Source organism: Passer domesticus, chromosome 5 (assembly GCF_036417665.1).
Source record: "Passer domesticus isolate bPasDom1 chromosome 5, bPasDom1.hap1, whole genome shotgun sequence".
NCBI lineage: Eukaryota > Metazoa > Chordata > Aves > Passeriformes > Passeridae > Passer > Passer domesticus.
This window is the reverse complement of record NC_087478.1, coordinates 7,287,085-7,308,079: the sequence shown is the minus strand read 5'-3', so window position 1 is coordinate 7,308,079 and position 20,995 is coordinate 7,287,085. Positions and strand designations below refer to the sequence as shown.

Genomic DNA, 20,995 nt, shown 5'->3' with positions numbered 1-20,995 from the left:
CTTCTGAGCAAACAATTTCTAATCTCTACATCTTAATTTTTCCTTCTACTCTGTCTTATCTGTGTCTTACCTACCTTAGCAAGAGACTAAAGCTGTTTCTTACACCTTGTGAATAACAGAAAGGAAGGTGAAAACAGTGGTGTCTCCTGAATCAAAAGTTAGCTCCACATCAGAATTAAAACAATTTTGGATCATGCTTTGAATATAACAAGTACCTGTATGAGATCTATAGAAATTCAAGCTCTCTGCATCATTTTTCTGTGCCACTAAGATTTCGGTAGAGCCAAGCAACTTCATTCAGCCAACAAAGTCTCTGGGAGAGAATGTGACACAGTGGAGCAGTGGATTTAAGTAAGTTTGGGGGCCATAATATTACTGATTATCACAAATGGCCTAGGTAAGCCAAGAGCCTGGAGTGGCAAAGGTCAGTTTCATGGGTTTATGGCACACAGGAGTCACTCCCAGGTGGATAAAATTGCTATTGGTGGCACTGTGTCAGGGCAAGGAATTAATACCGATTTCTGTGCTACAAGACTGTAGATTTGTCTAATAAAGCTAACTCTTCCAGTATCTCTTTATCCTTCCAGGAAAATGTGACACTGTCAGCCTTTCTGCTAGGGTTTCTATAACCTTGAGCTTTGCACAGTCTCAGATATCAGTGTTTGGAGAGTCGTGGCAAGCAGCAAGCAAGGAAATTCTGGCCCTTGGGATGAACAGGAGTTTTGCCATTGACTTTGATGGAAATGAGATCTTACTCTGACTTTTTAACTATGTCTGCAAGCACACATGCACAGTCAGAGCCCTCTAGACTGTGCAACAGACTTCAGGCTTTGATCCCATGGCAAGCAGCTCTGATTTCTGCACTGCCTCCCACTGAGGTCTGCAGCAGGGACCCAGCACCGCAGCGGCACGGAATAACCGGAGATCAATGGGAAGGGATGGCTTGTCCCAAAGCCAGTGCTCAACGTGGTGATACAATCAATACTGTTTTGTCTGGATTGTTCACTTTAATAAGCAGCTAGAAGAACCCCAGACAAAGCCACGCTTGGGTTTGAATGCTATTCATTTATTTTATGCTGCCACAGAGATTGCTGTGTAACCGCAGGGTTTCACACTGACAGTGCTCGCTGAGAGAGAAGGGCTGCAGATGCCAGAGGAGCAGCCAGACCCTTTAGCATCTGAAAAGAGGGTGTGGGAAAGGAAGGGGGAAACAGGCAGGGGGAAAGGGGTAGGTTCTTGCTAATAACAGGAGTATTTAAGTAGCTGTGGGAAGGGGCTGGCTTGGCAGCTGCAGCTCAGCCTTGGGGCCCGTGTCAAGTGGCAGAGGAGAGATGGCATGTTCCCCACCCAACCCTGCAAGCTTCCTGTGGGATTTGCTGCCCTGTTTCTGGATGGAATATCATGCACACCCAATCAGCTACCTTCAGGGATGAGTATGATGTTTTGATGTCAGGGGCATATCTCCCTGCCTGGTGTGAGTGCTGGAGAGGGTTGCCCATAAGGGATGGAAGGGTGACATCCCATGCTGGCTGTCCCTTACCAGCTCCAGCTCTTTTAAAATTTAACTGTGTGAGGGCTAATGGATATGAAGTGTGGCAAGGGCAACTGTTCTGTTGAGCTTAGCAAGTTTTTGGAGACAGAGACCCTCACAGCAAAATCTGCTGCCTAAGTGACAAAAAAGCAAGAAAGGTGAAAAATACTCACTGTCTTCCACATCCCAGCACTGTGCAACTGGGTCTCCATACTTGACATCCTGCCTTCTGGCTCGCCTATAGGAAGAGCATGCAAACTTGTAACACTTCAGACATAATTGCTGGAATGCAACAACAAAATACAGAGGAGCTCAGCAGATGTGGACTTGCATTGCTCCCATCCTACTGCTGACAATTACAGTCTTAACTAAAACCAGTCTCACCCTCAAAGCAGCATGTGGCCTAGAGAGATTTGTATGACTGACATCAAGGGAAGAGCCTGTGATTTGGGAAAACCACTGGGAGGGAAAAGAGAAAAAGCAAGAGAAAACTATCTGCCTAAAATAAAGAGTGTGTAAAGCAGTGAAGGAGTGTCTGAACTTGTTTTAGGAGCACAGGTCTGATGGTGGAGTGGACTGTATTGTGAATACATAAAAACATTTCATGTTGTAGAATGAAAAAGATCTGAAGTTCAACAGGTGATATTCAAAATTAAGCTCAGTATTAGCCCAAGGTAATACTGACTAATAAATCAATTATTAAAATGAAGAGAGAATAGCATGTATTTTAGTTTGTTAAAAAACAATTGACAAATCTGGTTATCTTTCATCTTAATGGACAGAAAAAACATAAGGCAATGGTCTGAGATGATCTACTAACTTTCTTACCAATCTCTGGTTGTGTTACATGAACACACCGTGATTTACTGTCATTTCAGTGTAATAGCACTAAAAAAAAGTAAACTCTTCCTTTGTGTATAATTGCATTTATTTCACAAGAGCTATGGAAAAAAATGGAAACTTTTTCAATTTTTCAGTAGAAGAATTGAAGATCCAGGAAAGAACTGGTTCTTTCCTCACAAGCAGCAGCAGTGGGACCTCCTGTGTGCAGAGCACAGCCTCGGAAGAAGAAGAGGTTGCTAAGGCTGATCTGTTCACTGAGCAAAAGCTGTAGACATGCTGGAAGCACAGCCTTCAGCACAGAAGGAAAACATTCAAGTAACTGATCTGCTGCAAGATTCCCAGGGCCAGTCACCCATCCTTTGTTTTGGAGACACAGACTTTTGGCCTTCCCTCCAAGCTGCACATCTGTTAAAAGGCATGGACCATCGATCTCCGTGTCCCAGCCCACCCCAGACTTCAGCAAGCCTCATGTGTCACTAACTTTGCAGTGAGCCTGAACACTTGCTTTTCTTCTTTCTTTTATGCTTCTCTGAATTTAGTTTGCTTTGGTTATGAGGGAGAACACATAAAGTTTCTTGACACCATGATATAATAACTTATGAGTCATTAACTTCAATGGCTCAGGACCCAGCCCTGTGACCCCTAAGGTAGAAAGTGTCATTCCAGTGCCAGAGCTCTAACTACAACCCCACTGCAAGAATTGCTGTCAGGAGGATTTTGTCCAAAGCAGAATAAAGAGGATGTGAAGAACTCTGGTTCCAGCTAAATCAGCCAAAACCTTCAGGAGACACATCCTGCAGCTTCAGGCACTGCACTGCTAGACCCTGCTGTGTGCTCTCCCTCCAGACCCAAGGTGTTGTCCTAGCTGGTGGGTACAGAAAATTTAGATGAAGCTTCTTTCACTGTGCAAAGACTGCTGCCAATGTGGTCAAATCATGGTACTTAAATCTCTGTCTCCCTCTCATGGCTAGACCACAAATACAATTGTTGGGTTAGGTCAGGGAATTAAATATATTTTATTATTGACCACTCTGGGATGCTATGTTAAACTCTGCTTTCTAACTACTCTGAAAAAGTCAGAAGCTTAAGAGAGGCTTTTGCCTCTTGGGTAGAGTTAGCCACAACCTGGACCTCCATCTGAGCATCTTGTGTCTTAAAGCATTCAGCATAAAAAAGGAAAGTGATGGATTTATGATGTTAGCTGCCATGGCCAAGTTACTGTCACACACACTTAAACAAAGCTATGTTGTCTTCACAGCTCTTCAAGCAGAAATGTGAAACATGGCCAGAGTATGATGGCATTTTAAGGCAAATGATATGCTAAGTAAAAAGGCAACAAGTTATGAATTGGAACATCTAAAATTCTTGCAAGCAGCAAGATCTTTTACAGCACATTGTGGTTTTTTCTTACCTTTTAGAAGTGGGGGCATATCTTGAACAAGAGTTTCCATCCCAGGCACAGTATGGGTCTCTGGCAAGGCAGCAGTCTGCACAAGCCTTCCCATACGTGTGACATCTGTGCAGAGAGAGCTGAACCAATCCATCCCTGGAACCAATGTACAATTGTTGCTGCAAATCAGGCAAAGCAAATTAATTAGAAGTGTTCTCCAAGTAGCCAGTGTAAAAAGTTTCCTTCTTCAGTGCCACAGTTGCAGACTTTTAACCTTATCCCACATTTTGTAAAACAAGGGGAAAATTCCTCCTTTAGTGTGAAATGTTTCTCAGGGCTCAGTGTGAATTGGCCAGTGCCCATCCATCCCAGCTACACAGCAGAGAGGAAAGGGGACTGCAGTCCTGGAAAGACACCAGCACTCAACACCCTCACACCTTCAGATGTGTGCTGTAGTAAAAGATCAGAACCAAACTACGGAAAGAATGGCTTAATAACACATTTAAAAACAAGGGCTGGATAGTCATGATGTTAACAATCTGGGAACTAGGGGTGACCTTGCGTGAATAAACTTCATGTTCTGCTTCTGATCCTGAGGTAGGACTGGGATAATGTTACTCCCCTCTCCCCAGCGTGCGAGTGGATCGCCTGTGGAGCCAAGGGTGGTCCAAGCTGGAGCTGGCTCATGCAGCCCTTCCATCTGGCCTGCCACCTTTTTCATGGGAGATGGGACCCAGCTGTGCTGTGCGTGCCTGAAAGGCAAAATACCTCCTCCCGTGTGAGTGAGCTGTGTTGTGCCAGAGCTGCTCTGGCCAGTTCTGCGGGTCAGGGAGGGGTGGCTCTGGTGTCACACTGCCTCCTGAACATGCAAGGAGCCATCCCAGAGCTTGGAGCTGCCATAAAACCCTTTCCCATCAGGAGATACTGTGCTGGGACCTGCCCCTGCACTGCCAGGGTTGGACCACCCAGATTCAGGCTGCAATTTCAGAGGAGGGGGACTGGTTGTGTGCATACAAATTTTAGCACAGTGAGGCCCTGATCTCTCCTGACTACTAATAAAAATAAAAACAAAAATAGTAATAATAATTTATTACTAGATTGTAAAGAGACAAGTATTTCTGGAGGCTGGAAAAATAATGTGCATTGGCTTCACTTACAAATCCCACTACCATATGACTAAAGGTTTGTTTCCCTGAATAATTACCAGCTTGGGTACACAAATTACTGTTTGTAAGCAAATAGGAATTAGGCAGGCAAACAATTTCAAACATATCTCCTTCCTTCCAGTTACATTTTAAGAGCCATCCATGGAAAGCTTGGCAACTAAGCAACAGGCGTCACCTGAAAATTGGTGTTCAGTGTACCCCATATACTCCAGTAGTTAAACAAGATTATGATTACCTGTTTCTGAGAAATCTCCATGGTCGAGATAAATGAAGGATGCTGAAAAATAAAACAGCAAAGTGTATCAGTTTACAAATTCCCTGCTCTTAGTGAAAAAGAGAGCAAAACTTAACACACAATAAGCAAATAAAACTGCAGGTTCATTTGCATGTTTTAAACAAAAAAAAATCCCTAACAACAGAAAATCAAGAAATTCATGCTGCCAAAAAGAACTCCCATAAATTTCCTCAGCTGGAAGGAGGGAATTAGCTTCTCAGAGTTTGCTATCTACCCCATCCTGGGCAGCCTTTGCATCAGCTTTAGTTCATATTAAGCACTATTTGAAAGGCTTAGCTGCCATTTAAGGGATACATAGGCAGATCTCTGCACCAGGATATATTCATGGCTATGAGAGACAGTGAAATTTTTGCCTGTAACTGATGTAAGAGCAGCACAAAGCTCAGGGTATTAACTATCACCCAACAGAAGATTAATCTAAGCCTATTGTTTAATATTAATGCAGTTTGAGGAAATAAAGCACATTTTTTCAGCCATTACCCCCTTCAATTTTCTGGATTCAAAAACACAGAGGTAGCAGTTATAAACATTACCAATAAAAATGTGAAGGAATGTCTGCAGAGTAGAAAAAAATGACCTCTTTTTGTTTTAAATATGATATGGCACATTTTCCCTTGACGTTATGTTTTAAGAATGCAGCAAATTGGTGCACATACTGGAACTGCTCATTATTTGGCAGGCCACTGAGTAATCTTGGTATTTTCTGAGTGATATTTATAATTGGTGTCCAAAACAGTGGGAAGAAGACATAGAGTTACTTTAAATCAAAGTTTCATCATACACATGACATATCAAAAGGCATATGAAGAAATGAACTCTTTGAAATAATTGTTAATGATCCTATGCTTACACTTGGAAAACTCCCAAATTCATTTCTTCAGTATGAACAACAATTTGGGCTGGACAGATCATAGGAGAGAGGATGTGTGTGAAATTAATCAAAATGCTGTGGGTGCAGATGAACTTTGATGGAAAAGCAAAGTGAAAACTGGAGAAGAGCTGTGCAGCATGAGAAGAAAGGAAAGTGAGAATGCAAAGAACTAAGAAGAAACTAATAAATGGAAAAGAAAATCAGTAGGGAAGACAAAGGTTTCCATTTTTCTGATGTAAATGTTGATGTCAGCTCCTTTACCAGCACTAAAGTTAATCAGAAATTGTGCCTGTGCAACAAAAAGAATCTTGGGCTTTTCACAAGCTGTATTTATGAAGAAGTCGTTGGTGTTAGCAGGGTTCCAGTTACAGAATAACCAAGTCAAAATGGTCAAAAATACTGAGTCAGCCTTCAGCAATAAATAAAGGCACACTTATAATCAAAACTAACTTCTTTTTTATTTTCCTTACGTTTTCAATTCCCAGTATTGTTATTTTAAAGGATTTTTCTGCACCCATGGAATTTTGTGTGCTTGTCTTTTAAAAATTATGGTTGTACCTGGAATACTGTCAATGCCAACTGGGCCATAGAAAATTTTACATTAAAAATACAATACTACTATTTTAATATGTATAAATAATAAAAAATGTGGGCTCATAATAAGATTTCAAACTAGAACAAAGCAGGCTAAATGACACTTTCTACAGGTTTGAAAAATCACGGTCTGTTTGGTTTTGGACATTTTTCAATTGACTTGCCCAAAACATACCAAGGCATTTAAAAATTTACATAATATCCCTCTGGAAACTTGAACGAGTTCCAGTAAACAAACAACCAGACAGACAAAAGCCAGTTTAGGCCACAAAGTCCCCTGAATAATATTTAATTGATGTTGTGGCTATTAATGCTTACCTTGAATATCTGCAGCTCTTCCAGGACCACCTCCTCCTTGGTCCACTTCTCCTTTGTGATACTCACAACCTTCAGGACTGTGCCCACATCTGAAACAAATGTGCCTCAGGTAAAACCCACAGGTATGTTTCAATATGTATGGGCCACTCCATTTCCTGCCCTGTAGATAAAGCTAATCCATGAGGGATGCTGCTTTCCAAGCACATCTATCCCCACTGCATCCACTGCTGCCTGCAGAGCTCTCTCCATACAGTGCATTTATGGTTTCACTGTATGGCTGAGCCAACACAGTCACAGGCTGCTCCTGGCAGGGATGGTCCAGCTCTCCTGCTACACAAACACTCAAACACAGACAAGCATGTCCATGCTGCCAGCTACAAGTTTCTGCACATTTCCCTGAGCCAGAACTGGGGCCCATCTGACCCCAAATAGAACTGGCTCAGGGGACTAAATTGGCAGAAAATTATTTCCTCTTTTTTATAGAATTCATTTGTTTCCAGTATAGCTCCTTAATCAGAAGGAAGCCTAATTTTAATGCAATGAGTTAAGCAATTTTAAAAACTTTTTACATTTATTTTTTCATTTAAGGACTTTTTTGAAGTGACTTCTTTCAGCATCAAAATCTTAATTTATTCATTACTTCTTTGGAGATATTTAAGGATTTTTTTAAAGTTAAATCTATTCATCAATTTTAACCTGAATTCTTGCTTGGTGAAAAAATAGCTGCCCACTTCATGTCAGACCATTACACATTAGTGAACGTTGAATGGCCTTAAAAAGAGCTCAGAAATTGCTCAGGGGAAATGGGTTGGGTGCTGGGATGTGGGAATGACACAGTGCAGCTTAGTCCTAAGCTCTACACATAGCAGTGAAATAATGAAAAATAATACATTATAAGGGAAAGAATGAGATTTTCATTCTTTTCAAACTACTGAAGTTCATATTACCAATCAAAGCCAAATTATTACAGTTTGCCTTATGAATTAGAGGTTTTTTCCAGAGTTTGTTTGACATATTTTCCAAAGCCTGCACATGTACAAGTTGGCTGTGTACATTCAAATGTAAGCAGCTACTGATCTTCTGCTGCTCAACATCTCCAGGGTTATTTGTTATATCCCTATTCAGTCTCACTGTATAATTGAAATTTTATCTTTGAGTTAATTTCTTTCCTTACAATGAGTTTAGAGGACAAAACAGAACAAACCCACGCACTTACAGAAAAGAAAACTCACTTTTAAGGAAGGCATTGCAGAAAAACAAATGTCTGCATATTGTGGAGTGCCATCTAGTGATTGCATGGTACTTGCTGGCCTTGACACCTCTAAACCTGACCACTTACACTTGAAGTGTTTCTCTAAGTGCCAGGTAGGAACAGTTAACCTCAGAGTATTCGACTGCTAGTCTCTCAATATAATTTTATTTCTATAAAAAACTTTACAATGGAGGGCAACAAAGATGTGAAAGTAGCTTCTGCAGCCACTAAAATAATATTTTGTACATTTTTATAAGTGAACTGATCTTCTCAGACAACTAAATTTCAAATTATTTCTTCTCACTCGTATCACAAGGAAAGCACGTTGCAGTGAGCATTCCCAAATCCTAGGCATCACACAGTTTGGGAGTGAGTTCCTTTTACTTTGTTGACTATATTCATACTGCTCTCAGAAAGCAACAAGGATTTTCCATCATCATACCTAAAGTTCATCCCCAGCCTTCTGAGTCAGCAGGGGAGAAAGCAGCACTTTAATGTTCTTTTTCAATGAAACTGTGTTTTTTTATCTCTGACACCACTGTATTAACTTGGGATCACACAGCGTCTGTGACGTTGTCTGCTTTTTGTAAGAAAGGGTTGTGAAATCACATTTGTTGAAAGACATAAAAGTTCTGAGAGAGAGGCTATCTCTAGACTCCTGTGTGGGGTAACACAAATAGAAAACTCTTCAAGGCTGAGACAACCCACGTTGCAAGAGATGATGCTCTCTGACAATTCACTCCTCTCCTCAAATTACTTCAGAATACCCACACATATCAAATTGTGCTATATGATGAAATTTGCTCACAAGCCAGATAAAATGCTGGGCAATCCAATAGCACTAGGGTGGGATTCAAACTTAATTTCCCTGCAGTTCATGGCAGTAGCTCATCTACTGCACTTGGATAAACCTTGCCACCTCTATGTACCTCAGTTTCACTTTCTCTGAGTAGGGGATAATGGCAATGACCTCCTTACTAAAGCACTCAGATCCACCAGAGAAAAGTGCTTGCTAAGACCTATACAGGATGGGAGTGAGACAATGTTGAATTATGAAATAAGAACAAAAAATCCTAGTGGAGTAATGTGGTAGATTCAGAAATTTTATGAATAGGTATATTCACATTCCTTAGCAGAGCTTGCTGTAGGGTGGTGATTCATCCAGTGATTCAAGATTTAATTACTATGGGAAAATTAGGCCTTTTCCTTAAGGCATTTATCTATTATAAACATGTAAACGGATAAATAATTATCCATAGAAAAACAGCAAAGCAGTTTATTCCCTGATAGAATAGCTTAACCTCTCTCTGTTCAGTCCTGGTTGTCACATTTGGAACTATCATGTTGCTAATTTTTATCTTTAAAATTAGTTGAGTGGAACTGTTGCCTTAGGCTCAATTTGAAATCTTTTACTGTTCAGCATCACATGAGATAAAATGCTGAAGCATCATGTCACTACCAATAATAGGAAATACTCCTTGAAGCTATGAAGGTAATTTCTTTCTCTTTTAATAGTTTTATTGATGTGCTTTCAGCAGGGTATGAGATTACCATGTAATGTAAAGACAGGCAGTACTTAGAGGGTAAGAAAGTTCAGGTACTCTGACCCCTAAATGGTTTATCACCTAGACAGCAGGAGGCATTTAAATCCCAACAGTAGTAATATCCTGAAGTGACAAATTAATTTAATTTAAGCACTTGCATGGAGACCTGGATCAGAACCAGGAGCACCTATGTGCTTCCTGAAGCCATATGCATAGGAAAAAGATGTTAATCTAGAGTTTCATTCAGGTTTATTCAGGACCTACTGGACTAAAGGTGCTCTAAAAGGACGGGGCTTGTCCAGAATGACACTGGAAGGTCTCTCTCATACCTGTTCCTAGGAAAATGACATCGTACTGCCCATCCTCTGCCATGACGTGGTCCACCACGATCTGTGTGAGGCGATAGTCCACGTTGATGCGCGTGAACACCGGCGCTCCTGTCACCGGATAAACCGACTTGTACATCAGCGGGTGCCGCCGGATGAAGCTGATGACTTCGTCAGGGAAGTCCCTGGTAGACTTTATGAGTGGATCATAGGTTTTGCTTGGACACTGAATGACAGAGAACAAGGAGATGAGAGGAATTTTAGGAAAGAAGTTCAAGTAGAAAACAAGTTTTCCGCAATAACATTTGCAAAGCTGGTAATAATAATATTTTTCAGTGGTTCTTCTCATCCCAAAGCAGCACTTGGTCACCAATACATCATTTTTTGAAAGAATTGCTTTAAAACCAGAGAAATTCTCATGATGGGTTGAGTATGGGTGCAGAGAATTTTACCTCCATGTTCTCTGCCAAACTCACAGCTGTAACAGCATGTTTAGTATTTTAAAGAGGCAAGGAGAAGAAAGGAGACCTGCCATGCTCTGTAGGATTCACTTTAACTGTGCTAGCAGCACAATTCAATTTGCTGCAGGCTGCCTCGAGCAGAGCAGGTACCAGAGCAGGGGATGCCAACAGCAAGCCTCGGCTGCCCTCCCGTGGCTGCTGCAGGAGGAGCACATGTACTTTAACTGCAGCACCTCAAGGTTTTCCTGTCTCTAGTGTTCCTGTTCCTCTTTCCAAAGCTGCCTGAGTTTCTGCCTGAATTACTACCTCTGGTCTGAAATCAGAGGCCATAGCTTTTCCCTGTATATGGCCTGAAATCAATTAATTTTCAGTGAACTGTATTCCTACAGATCACATTTATTTTTGTCTAAAAAAAAGGTGCATTGTCCAGATGCCAGACAATCCCTGTGGCTCATTATTTCTCAAAATTTACTTCCTTACTCATTCACTGAGCTGACACTTTTGGCCAGGCCCACGTCTCAGCTGCTGCAGCATCCTTTTCTCTAGCTTTTCACTGCACAGTCTCATCCTTTTCTGCTCCTTCAGACACTTCTCCATGCTCGGGTTCACTCCCACCTCTAACAGAGCCCTACTGACAAACTGGTCACTACCACCTGTTTCTTTAGCTTACACGAAGTTGGTTCCAACACATCTTGCCTGAAAGACTACAAACCTACCTCTTCAACCTCCACCAGATTTTTCCCTTCTGTACCTTTCAGGGTAAGCCCAAGTACATATGTGAAAGGTGGTTCATTTTGGTGACCCATGATCTCTCATCACCTATCTCTGCTTTCTTTCCAGAACTGTTTGCATCTCTTTTCTGTGCCTTCTTTTACAATGTCTCGAATCCAAGCCTAAAAAAACTTCTATTTTGAATCTGGAGGCATGTAGATGTGTTACTGGGGAACTAAAATTCTGGATAAGATGAACTGGACACATTATTCCAGCTGGTGACAACCTTTCACATATGAACTATCTATTGCTTCTTTTTCAATACTGTGTTTAATGAAGCAATCCCTGTGTTTACTGACAGGTGGAGCTCTAACACAGCCTGTGAAGAAAGAAATGTGATCTGCAAATACCTCTGTATTCTTTCAAAACTAAGTTAAGATTCGTGGTAAAGTTGCTCCACAGTCCTCCTCCATAGCAATTTTTGAGAGAGAAGACTTTAGTTCACACTCCCAACTATCCAGTTTAACACGTGTTGAATCTGTGCTGCCAGTTAAGGACTTGTGGTTAGGATTTCTTCCACATGTAAAGTAGAGTAGCAACTAAACACAAATTTCTGACTGAGGAAAAAGCTTCACAGAAGTATCTGAGACTCTCTGTATAATCAGAAACAAAACAGGCCAGCAAAGCACAGACCAGCTGATGTTATACATCCACACCTATGACCACATCTGAAATGTCTGTTGGGATCAATTCCTGGTCTACCTTAGACCCCAAACACTGCCACAGCACTGCCATGGGGAAGGTGACACTTGGAGCATGCCTAAACTACAGCAAAGCCCATCTTAACATTAAACAAAAGACTGACTAGGGGTCTGCACTTGAACCTGACCTCTGGTTTTAGTTAACAGAGTTGTAGCCCCGGTGATTTAAGAGTCTGCAGCCTATTTCTATTCCTTGCTTGAACTGAATTTTATGGCTATCTAGAGTGCTAACAGACTTTGTGCAAGTGTTCACTTGCTTAGTGTTGTTTCAGACTGGGAGTTAAGCCTCTGCATGCCCATCTTCATAATGGAACTGAAATAGTTTATTGAAAAATATCTTAAGCCCTGGAACACCTAATAGCTTTTGACAATTTCCCCATGGACAGTAAACCTGTGCCAATTTGAATTAAGATAAATTCCATCACACAGTAATTTTTGTTTCATTGTACAATTCCATTTATGACTGTGAAAGAACAGACAAGGAAAAGAAAAAAAAAAAGGGTTGCATTGTCATATGATAATCACCCAAAAGACATTCCTTGAAGATACAGCTGAATACAAGTAAGAAAGAAAAAAAGGAAAATCCTGTTGAAAAAAACAGTTCCACTGGAAACACATTGCAGGGAGCTATCCCTAGGGGGCTTGTGCCAGCAGTCCTGTAAGAACTTCACCCTCTGGCTTGCTAGGTATCATCTTCCACAATCTGTTTTCTGCTGTGCTTTTACAAAGTCTTTGCAAGGTTACATCCTTCCAGTGGGCTGTAATCAGCTTGCCTTTTGAAGAGAACAATATCAGTAAAATAATTTCACAAAGAAATATGACTTTGGGACAAAAAGCAGACTTTGGGATTTAAAAATTACCTTTAAAGGTGTTGAAAAAAAGCTTTTTGGGATAAATAGAGAGAAACGTGATAACTTTAATTTTCTTTGAATCAGCGTTTTGCATTAATTTATTCTATAAAGGATGAGAAATAAATTCACCTCTTCAACCTCCCAACCATGCAGTAACTCTCCTCTCCCTCATGGTGGACTACAGGTTGATTTTCCCCACATGTCCCTTTTCTGTGGTTCATGCTCTCACTCATTACTCAGTGACCATTTGCATCTACAGGAAATGTGCTGACTGCTCACCTATTAACAACTCAATTCCAGAAGCCCATTCTATGTGAAAAATGGGAGTAGCCTCTTCAGTGTTAAAGATCTCCCAGATTTTTGCCAAAAACCTACCATCGGAAGAAGATGAGAGCAGTGACATCGCTTACTAAAAACCACTGGGATAAAATTTCTGATAATATGGAACTATAGAGCTGCTGCAGTAATCCCAAAGGCCCAAGCCCTACCATGCACGATACAGGGAAATCTTCTGCCAGCTTGCATAGTTTATTTAATAAAAATAAGGACTAAGGGTTTGATCCAGAGATCTGCTTCAGTCAACAGGGTCTTTTCCAATTACTTCAGTGGGCTTTGGACCCTATCCTAAGACAGCATGACCACCAAGAACAGCTGTGCAGGTGTGACTGTTATGCTTGGCCACGGAAATTATTTCCAGAGGCATCACTCACTGTGGCATGATGGATGGAACAGGGGAATGAGAAAGTCATTTTAGCCACCCTTTGGCAAAGTTCTCAGGCAGTTTTTTAAAAGCTGTGTCCACCCATCACTGCAGAACAATTCCTGTAGGCTTGTGCTTCCTTCCCTAGCAATCAGTAGGATGTAGGATGGTCAAGTGGGTGAGTGAAATAACCTTTCATGTCTGAAAATGTGAGTTCACATCCTGTTGCAGGTCTCATGACAGTGGTACCGGTGATCTCTGCCCAGTTCATAGTTCATTTATTCACATCATCAGCACCAGATGCTGTCTCAGATATGTGACATCTCCCACTGGGGACAATAAGATATTGGCTTTTATATCAAATGTCACAGGAATAGGTTGGCAGAGTTGTTTCATGTGGATTACAAGAGAATCTGGCTTCATAAAAGTTCTCATAACACTATCACTGTGCTCTCTCAGCACCTTCAGTTTTTGCTATAGGGTGGGATTCATCTCACCTGATCTAGATTTTAATTTTGGCTGCATGTGAACTGCACAGAAGAGCAGCTTCTCTTCTCACAGAAGGCTATCTTTGTCTTTCTGATAGAGAATTCTAAACAAGCAGCTCAGATTTGATGCTCTTCTTCTAGATAGCTGATATGAAACAAAATTAATCACATTATACCAGTCAAGTTCCTACCACTAGATAAGAATTTTGCAAGAAGCTTGTTCACCATATAATCTATTCTTCAGAGGTTGCTTAGGCCTTTGCTGCCATAAATAATAACTTGATAAAAATATATGTGTTAGATATGAAGGACAAAACAAAACAACACAACCAGCCAAAACAAACAAACAAAAACCCCCAAACCCAACAGAAACAGAGTTGGAAATGCTAAGGGCATCTCTATTCAACTGCTGTATAAACTCTGTGGGCACAAATCTTTTGAAAAGTCAGTAGTTACTTAAATTTACTAAAATTAAATTTGTGTGAGCTCAGTTTGACAGTAATCAATCTGGACTAAGTGCTGATCCCATATGATCTACAAAGATGCCTTCTCTTCCCTCACCTGATATTTGTATCTGAATGTGGTCACACAGTGGTAAGTTAAGGCTAATCTTGCTTAAATAAAAGCAAATACACACTAAATTAACACCACCACACATATGTAAGATTTTCTCCTTTTTCACTTGTCTTATTAAATTTGCAGCTTAGCAGAGTGCTGGATGTGTGGATCTCACACAATGCTCAGACATACAGTGTGACTGTGTTAACATTATGTGGGATATGTGGCCAAGTTTCTTAAAAGCTGGTGCCAGAAGCTGGTCTCCTAAATAAACCTCCAATTAATAAAATCTCCAATTTGCCCAACTGGATAGTGCTTCACACCATCTAGTGAACTCAGTAAGAGCTGCTGGATCTAACACCTATTAAAATGGTGGCGATTATTTGGGAATTTAGCTATGAGGTATGTGAACACATATCCTTTTCATTAATGACGCATCTGTAGTTCAGCAGTGCTGGTGTCTACTGACAAACTAAAAAGAGAATGCTAATACTGTTCTCTGGGAACTTCAAAAGGGTTTCTATTACAAGTGTGCTGAAAATCCCAGTTTAAAAGTGTCTTGTCACATGTATCCTGAGACCCACTTAACACTGAGACTCAAGCACCTACAGTGTAGGGTAGATTGATTATACTGAGTGAAGTAGGCATCTGCTTGCTTTTATAATGTCCAAGCTAGGGATTTTTATGGATTTCAGAAGGACAACTGAGAACCATGCCAGCAAGTCAGTCTTGTGGGTACTGGAAGTATCCAGTACGAAACATGAAAGAGTGAAGTACTTCTTAAACCTCTCTCATATCAGGGAATTAGATGTCTTAGTCTGGGCTTCCCTCCTTGAGCAGGTGTCCCCTCTCCTGGAAACTCCTTGCTCCTTCCTGTTGAAGGTGTTTTACTTTTCATAGGTTAATTACCTCTCAGCCAAAACTAGTAACTAATAAGTTATGTCTTCCAGGCTCTAAATAAGTTCTCTTATCACTGATTCATCAAGCAAACAGCAGATGAAATGAACTACCTTCATCCTCTCGCTTCTGTGTTAAATGGGGACCTCCAACACAGCCCATGCACTGAAGATGGAACTTGGGTTCTTAAGAGGCCTAAATACCATGTGGCTTCTTTTCTGTAGACTGATCAGAGCTGCACAACCCATTCTGTATTTGTCTACAATGTCTACAAAAACCCTTAATCCTCTCTACAAGATGAGTGCCAGGAGGACTGAACACTCAGTGGGGAGACTTTCACAGTAACCTTGAAGCTACTTAGTGAGCCTGAGGCTGGGGTGAGGGGAACAAATCAGGTTTGTAGGAGAAAAACAAACAGTTTTTGCCAATTTTAAATGGAATCAAACTCACTCTTCCCTCGCAACAAAAGCACAAACAAAGCAAACAGAAATTTTAAGTCCCCTATTATTTTTATTGGTTGTATCCCATTGTTTTTGGAAGACCTGTTCTCGTTTTTTTTTGTTTTTGAGCACTTTGTATTGCTTTCCCATTTAACACACCTGTGCTCTTGATAGAAAAAGCTGAGAAAATTGAGCATTAATCTGAGGCTAGCTGAGCTGAGACCAGCTGGATGAGTGAACTTGACTTTGCAGGTGGTACTTTGCAATTCTCTGCTGACCTCTGCCATGAGGAAAGGTGACAAAGTTTGCAGCATTGCAAAAGGCTGTTACAAGCTGGAAGGTGATTCATGTTGGGGAAAACAGGTTGGTAAGTAACAGGAGGTGTAGGAGGCTTTCTGAGGAAAATAAAACCATAAAGTGAAACATTTCACTTAATTAAGCTGCCCCATTTTACAGTAGGGAGATCAAAGGAGAGAGGAATTGGAGAAGCAAAGAATGCCGTCTGTCCCATAAAAGATAGGTGAAAGGGGAAGATAAGTCTAAAAATAACAAGGGAAACCTGTGCAACCTCAAATGTTTTATGAACAAGTTTATTAAAGCAGCAAAACTAACCAGAAGGGAGGACAAGGGAGGCTTTTGGCAGGCAGTATTTCTCTGTGGCACAGCCAAGTCCCAGTGATCAGCCTGCACACTGGACTACCAGAAGAAATAAAGGAAGGAGTTTCACTGAAGAAGGGGAGAGAAAGCAACTAAGAGAGAAGAAGATGAAGAAGGATGAAGCTGAGTCAGGGGAAGTTTAGGCTGGATATCAGGAAAAGGTTATTCACCCAGAGGGTGGCTGGGCACTGGAAGAGGCTCCCCAGAGAAGAGGTCACAGAACCAGCCTGGCAGAGCTTTGGAAGCATTTGGACAATATTCTTATGTACATCCCATGACTCTTGGGTGTCCTGCAAAGGGCCAGGAGTTGAACTCCATGATCCAAATGGATCTCTTCCAACTCAGTGGATTCTATGATTTTAAGATTCCATGATTACAGGAAAATCCAAGGGGTTGTAAGGGAACTCATTTAATAAAAAGAAAACACAAAGAATTCAAGAGGCCAGGACCATATTCAGATCTGGAGTAGAAAGAGGTGAGACATTAAACTCTTCAAATGGACAAGAGCAATGTGTTGGGGTGCTTCTTCTTGTAGCTACGTGACTCGGACTGCCAGGTTCCTACTTTGCTCATTCAGATGTTTGTTTTGATCTTTTGACAAATAAGATCAGTAAGATATCTAGACCCACCAAAAACACTTGCTGTTGCCTTGGCTAGCATTTAACAGTCCTGCATTCTGCAGTAGATCAGACTGAGTGTTAATCTGCATCTTTAAACACCAACATTCCTCTAAAAATCTGACCTTAACAACATTTACTCATCATCAATGGAATGAGTATGAGTCCTGTGTACCCCATCAGAATTTCCAAATGGGCACTAGGAGTTGCTGTGACACTGCAATTGCTATAGCTCAATAAATGAACCAGAAAAGTTTTCTTCCTCCTAATTCACTGGAAATCTTGTTCCAATGCAGTCTGTGATTTCTGGGAGGGCATTATGAATACTCTGCTTCAGAATACAGAAAACATTTTAAAGGAAGTTCTCCATGGTTTCTTTATTAATGGATAATTTCCCGAGAGAAACCCTAAGAGACTGGAATAAAACTGGATTTGTTATCTGGGGACAGCTGCAGACATGCAAGTCCAATTTTTTAAACAGCTAAAGCAGACAGAGCAAAACCTCCCTAGGTTTTCAACTCACCCTTTGTGTTGGGGCTGCCTGCTTCATGCTTTGCTTTTTATTTTCACCTTCCAAATGGAAACAGATTTGAAGCCTTGCCTCAGTTTAATTCCCATTATTTCCACTTGCATTTTAATACCGCTGAGAGAAGTTAAATAGCTGCATGTTCTACAGTGTCAGTGGTGTGGAGTGTGCCAGAGGTGCCCTGCCACCGTGTCCAGGGATGTTTGATGACAGCAGAGGACAGGCAGTGCCTGCCACAGCACAGGGACATGAGCAGAGAGGGGCTGCTGCTGCCCGAACACACTCGGCATTGCGAAGGCATGATATCATGGTCATGTTGGGAGTTTATCTCACACACAAATTGCCACAGGAAGCATTTTGTCAAAATTTCAAAATCAAAGTACTCACAGTCTCTATAGTGAGCAGCTTTATTTACTTAGGAGATAAAGGCAGCAGAGCAGAAAGTTAAATTAGGGTATGCAGTCTCCTGCTTCTGTATAAATGCTGAAAGGAAGTCAATGCATTTCTCAAAGCCAACCACCAAAAAAAATGCATTTCCTAGAATAGCCATTTTTAGACTCTGCCAGGAACTTAAAGTATAGGAAATATAGAATCAGAGCAGTGTTAGCTATGCCAACTATAGGCAACCCTTATGAGGAGCTTGAATTTCAGAAAGGTTCTAGTAACTTTAAAAAGGGTAGATTATCCTTCAGGCTTTGTTCTGAGCATTCCTGAACCACCTCACAGCTGACAAAAAATGATGGAATTAATCTTTAAGGAAGAGCATTTCAGCATTCACACTGTAGTGCTCTTCAAGGTTCATGCTGCTTCTTTTCCTTGCCTTTTAGCACAGTACTGCTTGTCCAGATCCCACCCTAAATCTGTTCATATCCAAGTTTGGCATAGCCCATCACAAGCCAAGAGCATGGCATGAATCTACTTATTTGGATACCCTACATCAAACTACCGAGCCTGAAGTATTTTGCAATCCAGCTCACTAAGGGAACAGATAAAAAGTTATGCAGCAATACATTTACCTAATCTATATAGTAAATATGATAGATATCTTTCTTCTGACAACTTTCCTCAGTAAATCCATTTCCTTTCTCAGTCCTTGGTCAGACAAACTCCTACAGAAATCCACTGACTACGAAGGTTGGGAGAACTTTGAAGACACTGTTTTCTCACAGCTGTTATCAGGTGCTTGAAGGAAGCAGTTGGAGAGCTAAGGGTTGGCTTACAGAAAATATTTATCTTTAAACTTTCTAACTTTTACAAAACTTGCAACCATGGATATTCAAATCAGTGATAAAGATCAGCACTGACATACTTCAGCATGGCATGTTTCCTTCCTTGTGAATCCCAGCTCAACCATGTGATGGCTAATACACTCAAAAATGCAATGAGCTTATGACCCATCTATCTGTGCAAAGTGTAGATCCTTATGGGGCACTCTGAGTTTTTCAAGAGAGTTATTTTAATCTCTTTAGATGCCACGGGGCCAGCTATTGTTCTCCCTGGCACCATTTTTATAGCTAAAATTAAATTCATCTGATCTTCTTAACCAGCTGTGGAAGTTGCACACACACAAAAAAATTAAATTTAATCTTCTTTTGGGGGGGCACTGTGTATTTCACATGACAGAGAGATGTGTAAGCTGGCAATGTCCAAATAAGTTGAGATTTGCTCCATCAGGGCAGATCATGGGCAGGCTAAATCAGTCCCTGAGCTGTCCTGGTCTTTGGAGAGAGAGCTGCTCTGAGGCTCATCCTCAGCTGAAAGAAGGGAATCAGCACTTGGGGCCTGACCTGCTGAGTGCTGGGACCACCACATGCAACCAACAGCATCAGCTTGGACCACGCAGTTCAGCCCAGTGGATGGATGAAGCAGGAAACACAGAGACACAAGGAAATGTGTGAAAAGATGAACCAAATTAACTAGATAATGTAGCTTGAGGCAAAGGTTACACCAGCGCTGAGGTCACAGAAATAGTGCAGAAATGGCTACGTGGCTTCTAGGCCATGTCCAACACTGACAGCTCATGGCTGGCTGCCTAATTCTTTTTCACTGAATACCTGACCAAGAGAATGAAGAACTATTCCAGATAAAATTGTTGCTCTTTTACATTTTTATGTACTAAGATTTGTTTAAAATGGTGCTGATCCATTTAAAGTCAATGTGTTTTTTGAAAATACCATTTCTTCCGCATCTGTAATGTTGGCTTGTGATTTTCCAAACTTAATACTGTGACAAAAGTGGGAAAATAAAACTTTAATGAGTTTTTCAAAATTTTTCTTCCTTATTTCAGCCTGTTAGAGCTGAAGTCTAAGAGATTAGGCTTAAAAGTATTTCCAGATACCAAATTTCTCTTTTCTTCCTGTCACTTACTTTTTATCACATAAAATGTCCAGCAGTTAGCTCCCTATTTTACTTCAAAACACAACACATGCACAAATACACACAACAGAATCAATGACAGTATCTCAATGATTTTAACAGACATGAAGATAATAGAAATACAAATAAAAAACCTCATGATAACTTAGCACTATATAAAGAAATGTCTCTGGCTTTTTATGAAGGATTGATGCCTCAGATGAGATCCCAACAGACAGAACTATAGCTGTACAGTGGGAGACCACAATATGAGAGACAATCAGGAAATAGTCTGGACACAATGTTATCTCAGAGACATGGAAAAATGTATATTTATATACTTAGAGAGTAGGTAGAAGTCTGAGCTATCAACAGAAGGGGAAGAGTTGAGAGGATAATTTGAAACATCCCGAGCGGAAAATATAAATTACCAGCCTGGGAAGGGGTGTGAAGCATGATTGCTTTTGAGTAAAATAGAGTCTCTTAATTACACAGAGGTGTGTAATTAAGGAGAGACTTACTGTGCCAGGCCTGGGGTAGGGGATGCGGCCCTCGTACTGCACCCAGCGGTGATCCGCACTCTCCTTGTGCGCGTAGGGGCCGTTGAACACGGCCCTGATCTCGGCCATGCTGTACACACACACTGCAGAGCCCTTGAACACCGAGCTGGAAGGGAAGAGGCAAACATGAGCACGCTGCAAACACTCCTGGTACCTCAGCCAGGGAGTCAGGGATGGGGCTGGGATCAATCCCACACCTGCTGCTGAACATCAACCTGCACAGGTCTGCTAACTACAGATATTTAATGTCACTGTTGTTGATGCCTTGAGAGGCTACCTGGAA

General features: G+C 41.1%; 1 protein-coding gene across 4 annotated transcripts in view; it reads right to left on the bottom strand.

Moving 5' to 3' along the window:
- SEMA3D (semaphorin 3D) overlaps positions 1 to 20,995 on the bottom strand; it is a 135,754-nt gene that overhangs the window by 13,418 nt on the left and 101,341 nt on the right. For all 4 annotated transcript variants that reach the window (XM_064421856.1, XM_064421858.1, XM_064421855.1 and 1 more), the window contains exons 11-16: positions 20,674 to 20,818; positions 10,134 to 10,356; positions 7,009 to 7,097; positions 5,166 to 5,207; positions 3,786 to 3,943; positions 1,705 to 1,769 (exon numbers count right to left, since the gene is read on the bottom strand). In XM_064421856.1, coding sequence (XP_064277926.1) covers positions 1,705 to 1,769; positions 3,786 to 3,943; positions 5,166 to 5,207; positions 7,009 to 7,097; positions 10,134 to 10,356; positions 20,674 to 20,818 — 722 coding nt within the window. The remainder of the gene's footprint in view (positions 1 to 1,704; positions 1,770 to 3,785; positions 3,944 to 5,165; positions 5,208 to 7,008; positions 7,098 to 10,133; positions 10,357 to 20,673; positions 20,819 to 20,995) is intronic.